Source organism: Porites lutea, chromosome 6 (assembly GCF_958299795.1).
Source record: "Porites lutea chromosome 6, jaPorLute2.1, whole genome shotgun sequence".
NCBI lineage: Eukaryota > Metazoa > Cnidaria > Anthozoa > Scleractinia > Poritidae > Porites > Porites lutea.
In genome coordinates this window covers 11,857,550-11,864,435 of record NC_133206.1, presented here as the reverse complement: position 1 = coordinate 11,864,435, position 6,886 = coordinate 11,857,550, and the positions used below count along the sequence as shown (strand labels likewise).

Sequence of the window (6,886 nt, the reverse complement as noted above, 5' to 3'; positions counted from 1 at the left end):
TTAGTAAATCGGATAAACAACCAGCATTACTTTGTAGAATCCATATATGTTCATATATGCTATTCAGAAAGGACCCTCTGGACTATGATGCTAAATGCGCTTGTCGGCTTGAGGAATGGAATGGATTCCTAAGACTATTTCTCCATTTGCTTGTCCATGGAATCAACTCGTGAAAAGATTTGTCTTCCATCTGATCTTCATTCTTGTGCGTAACAGCCAACTGAACGTTTTTCAACCGAGAGTTTGCGTCTATTCGGTTTTCAGGGGAGAAGTCGTTCTCCTGGTGGTCGTAACAAGTGCAATGAAGTACACACAGCCTGTAGACTTGTAACGCAAGTACTAGAGCATTTTTTACCGTGAGGAATATAACCATGTACTCATAAGCTTGATATCTTGCGATTATGAATAGGCGAAAGGTCAGAAAAGGGCCGTCTTGCATGAACAAAGACATCAAAATGGCTACAAGTTCCGTTGTGATTCGAGATTTCGTTGGCTTTTCGGCTTCATTTTCCTCGATATCGATTCTTGTCTCGGGCAGCGGTAAACTAGATTTTGGAACATGCGCATTATTGTCATTTAGAAAAAGTGGCTGCCTTTGATGCTGACTTGCCTCTAACATGAGATTCGGTGACGTCATCGAAGTCGTCATGTGTCCCGTCAAGCGCTTTGGTCTCATCTGTCCTACGTCGAGTGAGTAGCGACCAGGACTTCTCGAAAAACCACTTAAGTTGCTTTTATTAGAATCAGTGGCGTTGACTTGGCTTGAATTGATCAAATCATCTTCTAATGCACCGTTAGTTCTTCCTAAACGAGGCTGATAAGAATTTCGCCGAAAATCTGGCAAATAATTAGGTGGCAATCCGCGTGAATAATTATGCGACATCAATAAAATGTCTCGTGATATTCTTTTTGCTGCAATTGCGTTTTTAAAGTCCAACGACGTCATCGCAGCTCGGTCCTTAAAAGATGGTATCTGCGCAGTTGAACTGTCGCCTTCAACTGGAACTATGGACCTCCCTCCTCGGCTAGGCTTATCTCCTTTTCTCGGTTTTCCGTCATTTGTTTCATCGTCTTCATCAATTTTTGACATGGTGTTAAAGGGAAATTGCATTAAACTCCAGGTCCATAGGACCAGAATGGTAATAATTAGCGTCTGAGAATTTTTCACAAAGTCTAATTTCAAAATGTCAAAGAATTCGATAATATCGGCGCACATGGCGAGGTTGACGAGGAGAAGCTGGGAAAGTGAGTCTTTCGTCATTCCTTGTACAGTGGGAAGAAGCCAGCGGCCTAAAATCATCATTAGCATTGTAGTCTGCTCTATGAGATCTGTCCATCGCTCTGCTGAAACAATGACCACGTTTGCATTGAGCTGTAAACAACAAGAGACAAGTCACAGGCGCCTGGGCAGTGTATCTAGTTCCCAGGCCTTCTCGATTTCAATTTAAGACGGATGAAATGTGGGAGGTAAATTTACTCTCGTTTAGACTAACAGTTGCTTTAGCTGTTACTCAATTAATACAACTTCACTTTAATGATTCACAACAAGAATATACGAACAGTAAGATAAGAAAAATATATAGCTGAAGTAGTATCGGAAACAGGAATGAACCTCCCTTATAAAGCAGTTTTACAGGCCGCGCGAGGAGAACACGCGAAAGGGAGAGGAGGACTCCTTTTCTCCCCTCGCGCGTTCTCGAGCCGAGTTTCTTCCTTCGCCTAAAAAATCCGGCTCCTGCTAAGCAGGCTAAAGCAGGTTACGCAAAGTGTAAAATATGAAGAATCCTCGTTGCAGTTAAAAATAGAAATAAGTACTACCTACTACCTAAACAGATTAAGTATCACTTTCCATGTGTGCGATGGGGGTGCCTCCTTGGTTTCACTTGAAATTCAGATTTTCCATGGGATGTGATGCCGAATAAGCTAGACAGCGCATTATGTTATAATTGTACATGTTGAACAGTCTATAAATTAAATGAGGGCGACCCTTTGATTATTTCTTATCGTAAGCATATGCGCATGCGTAACCTTGATTAGACTGAGAGTTCCGTGACTAGACTGAGACTGTTCTTTAGTTTTGTACCAAATACAGAGACCTTAATGGTATTTTAACTAGATCACTTACCTTATTAGTAGAGGTGCCATTTTTCCTCACTTCATGAAGGTGAAATTCAAGAATCCACGCACAGGGAATGATGCCAGCCAAATGACAAAAAATTGACGGGGAAAACCTGGAAATTAAAATTTAAAACGTCTTATTTGAATTGGGAGCAAGAAGCATGATATGTAGTTTGAATTGTGCAAACTTCAAATAGCTGTTAACTGAAACACCAAAAGTTGCTTAAAAGTTTCCAAGGAACTTGTGGCCAAGCCTATTTCATTAACAAGAAGTTATTTTTAATTGACTTGGTGGAAAATTATCATCCTGCTTCGCACGCAACATTTGATTGGTCAGTTGATAATGGGCATCGCCTGTTCACGATCCTCTCCTTCTGAATCATGCTATCTACCCAGAAATATTAAAAAAAGATCTTACTAATTTGGTTTTCGGCTTGGTTTTTAGGGAAAGTTATGTTTTCTTTCTCTCTTTTCAGATCTGGTTGCTCTTCAGATCTTGCTTAAGGACCGTAAATCCGAGGAAAAAAACTCGGTCTTAACTTACTACTGACGGAGCCCCCACTTTGTTTTGTTCTAGTTTCGTGTTTTTAGCGTCAATTATACTAACTGAAGATATCATCAGTTAATCGTAAATATGACCTATTCTTCTGTTTAGGAAGAGTAAAGTTAAAAAAAACAAAAAACAAGCAGATCGTGATATGTGGCAAAACTAAGAGACTACAGTGATTTCTATCCGTGGTTTCCACATTTAATTTGTTATGCGAATGGAGAAGACCATCTTCAAGCATACTTTTAAAACTTGTTTAATTTGTTTTAACTTATACCCCAGCAATTATACAAGCTACCTTGCTTTCCGATAGCTTGAAACAGGCTGAATTGATTACGGCGTATCTTATAGACCATGATAGACAACAAGGTAATGAAATAGCTTTTGGCGAAAGGCAAGTTTTGTTGCGACGACCGCGATGTTGGTGTGGTGGCCGACATCAGGCAAGTACGTTCTATTTTTGCCAGTAGCCTGCAGCCATTGTTTTCTAATGTAGTGAAAATGAAAATCAGATCCTTCAAGAAATGTGTTAATCGCAGTGATAGTAAAGGGTCATAAAAATAAAAAATTAACTACGAGAAGCGTAATTAAACGGACAGAATAAGTTCATTTGTTGTATCTCGTCACGTAAAATTGTGAACTTGCCAGTAACGCTTTATTGTTACTTGGGTTGAACATCGTCGCCAAAAAAAAAATATATATATTGGGGTGAACATCGTCGCCAAAAAAAAAAAAAAAATATTGGGGGAAACACAAAAGAAAAAAAAAGTTCCTCCTCCACTGAAAAAAAAATAATCAGTTCAATTATAACTTGCCAGAGTTCGCAGTGTTTGCCCACGGGAAGAAATCAGTACTGAATATTTTGGTTTGCAAGTGGTAACAATTACTAGATCAAGTATTTTCTCTAGGGCGCAAGTTTCAAAAGTTTTCGTTTTAAGAGATCAGGTCAACTCGTAGACAATATAAAGCCCGAGGCGAACAGCTGAAAAAAAAAGGCAAGCGACACTGATGATTAAGCTGTACAATATTTTTACATAAAGTTACTCCCGACGCCGATGTTCGGACTTGTGAAACATCTGTCAGCAGCAACGACAATCCTAAAAATCTGCGTTGCCGTTATGAAATCTTATGGTGAAATATGAATATCGGTTCTTCTTGACTTTTTAACATTTGTTGAAACTTTCTTGAGGGCAATTGCGGGATAAAGGACAATGAATTACAGCTTAAGATAGCAAAAACATGATTATCAAATAACGCTTACAGTTGAACATGATTCCAAACATGATTTTGAATGTTATGTCCTGCTGAGAGAGGTTAAAAGATGTTTTTGGGAGGAATCATGTTTTTGTTTACGTTCGTGTTCACAATGACTTTTCCCGTATATAAAATTCAAGAATCGATATCATATCTTAATTAAAAGTGAGTTTTTATTATCTCAGAACAGTAAACGGTACTTGGAACTAGATAGAAGACAGTGTGGGAGGACGTGGATATAAAATATTTATTTAATCCTTCCGTTTTTAGCGTATTCTAGCAAAAATTTTGGCGAGTAGTTAAGTTTTTTTGATTAACAAAGTTTAGAGTAAATTAAATAAGGACGGGTAACTTAGAACCTTCCTTTTCGGGGTAGCTGTATATCTGTTTAGAATGTACAAACACACTTTCTCCTTATGTTAAGAACTGATTAATACTTTCAAAGGTTCAATGATCCTTCCGTTATAGATTGTAAATCACTAGTGACAGGCTAGTCAGTTTTTAATAGACCTTGTCACGGTTTTCGACGCCATCTTGACGAGTAGGCAGTGTTTGTATGAGAATCTAATGTCGAATAATTTCCGTAAAACGGCTGTTCTGAAAAAAATATCAGTTGTAAACTAAAGCTACAAAGCAAAGGATTGTCCTAAAAAATTTGGGGGGTGTACCTGTGCTTAAATTTCTCCAGAGGCTTGCTTTAAATTTTCCATATATTTGTCTGTAATTTTCCCGGGACTTTCTTACAGACAAATGTATAGAAAATTTTAAAAAGTGGTTCTGGGTCTTCTAGTGCATGTAACGCCCTCAAATTTTTTCAGGAGAATCCTTAGGAGTGAAGCTTTACTTTACAAATCATATTTTTTTTAGAACAGCCGTTCTACGGAAATTATTCGGCATTAGATTCTCATACAAACACTGTAATTTCTCACGCGTTTGCCTACTCGTCAAGATGGCGTCGAAAACCGTGACAAGGTCTATTTTTCATGTTACCCAGTCTCACATAGTGCACTGACAAAAGTTGCAAAATGTCTTTCTTGCAAATTAACGCTGATCGAAACCCTGTTTTTAAACTTCTTTACGACGCCAAAATCATTGCAATTACATTGTAATATCCGTCGTTATAAAATATAATATAAAAAGAAACCAGTTCAGCCAGTTTTTTGTTGTCTCGGCTACCTTCAGCTATGAGAAAAGACAATTTCATCTGGTGCACTATCGGGTAAGTAGCGAACACAACATAACTGACGTATATCTCAAGTCTAATGTTTTTGTCTCAAGAAAGTTCGATTTTGTTCTATTTTGCTTGCGTGCATGTTTTTGTTTTTTCCTTGTTTTTCTTGTAATTTTAAACAATACAAGTCAATCAGCACTGAAACAATTTAGGAAGAGATTTTCCCGGAGACCTGTTTTAAACAATTCATTTGGAAAATGGTTCTAAGACAAAAATTTCATTCGATTGTTTAGAAAGACAAATTACTTGACAAATGCTACAATACTATATGGGATTTTATTTCCAGGTATTCTTTCAAAAATTAATAGAATACCACCAGCAGAAAATTTGCACTTATGGGAATGATATATTCCTGATGACATTTACAGGAACTTAAAATAATGAACGCGCTCCAGAAAATCACAGCTTTCGTTGTCACTTTTATATTAAGAAAGGGTAGGCGGTTTTTTGTTGATTATTTAAACATCAAATATCATTTTCCGCTGTAGTTGGAATAGAAGTTTTTCAAAGACCGGGAATTGAGAAATATATCTCCAGTTCTATAATTGAGATCTTCGCCGATGTAAGCGTTTTTTGGAAAGCAATTGTATTGTACCTCGCTTTTAATGATTAAGTAATGGTGTCCCAGAGGATGTTAATATTCTGCGGAGTCCTTCATTGAACTGATGCACTGATGGGTAGCAGCAAAGCTGACTACACAGCGCACGAAACAACAATCATGAAAACACTACACTTCAGATTTTCCATATCTAAAGGACTTTTGATGCGTTTTGGGTTTTTTTTTAATTGTACATATTTTCCTTTCCTTGAATAGATAATGCTGTTACTTAGGGTCTTTTAATGCTGAGTTTTAGAGCAAGGCGAACTTTGCTTGTAATACTAATTGGTTTGCACTGGAGTTAGTCATACTGAGCAAAAAAGAAAAAAATCCACTGCATCATCTCCGCATACACAAATGAAACTTAACAGAATATCCCAAAGACATTGAACAATACTTTGTTTGAATCGGTCCTCATTACCAAAATAATCAGTTCGCACTATGAAATGTCATATTATATTTAACTCTAAATTTAAATTTTTGATTGAAATGGTTCGAATACTTCTTTTTTTGGAGATGTAGTTCCAGCCTTCTGAGGCTATACATCAGCTTTATTGCTACAGCTCTGTTTCGTATGCCTTGTGGCTACCGCACTTATCATGAAATTACTGCGAGTGACCGTTAATTTTACATGCTGACAATAGATACTCTCAATTAAGGTATTTCTTTTTTTAGAAAGAACATCTTTAAAAAGGGTTTAACCTACCATTTGTACTCTTGTCCTCTTCTGAAGAACAAGGAAAATAGCGTTTCTAGGAAGAGTAGAGCATCAAAAAAGCCAAGATACCACATATCCTTCCTGAGGGTCACTTGAACGACCCACCAAACAGACACCATAATGTGACTGGCAAATATAAGTCTGGTTAATAAGGCTTTTACAATGTATGACGGAGAAGACATTGGCTTTTAGTATACTGCTCATTAATCCTTTTTGATTCACCAGACTCTTGGATTAGGGATCCTAGAGGACAGTAGAGTTTCTTAGCATTCAAGTTCGACCACTGATCGAATTCGCTTTTTACATGATGATATTAGCAAGTTTTCGGATCCGTCTTTTTTGGCTGAATCATGAAGTTTGAAGCCGCCTTTTTTATGTCTGGTTATAGCCTCAAGGCAAGCTGTCTTATGTAGCTCTTAC

General features: G+C 37.4%; 1 protein-coding gene across 1 annotated transcript; it reads right to left on the bottom strand.

Moving 5' to 3' along the window:
• LOC140941670 (uncharacterized) lies at positions 1 to 6,886 on the bottom strand. The gene is made up of 3 exons (XM_073390689.1): positions 6,455 to 6,886; positions 2,114 to 2,231; positions 1 to 1,372 (listed from the first exon to the last, which is right to left on the bottom strand). Exons 1-3 carry the CDS (start codon positions 6,646 to 6,648, stop codon positions 83 to 85), a joined length of 1,602 nt encoding a protein of 533 aa, XP_073246790.1. The 5' UTR covers positions 6,649 to 6,886; the 3' UTR covers positions 1 to 82.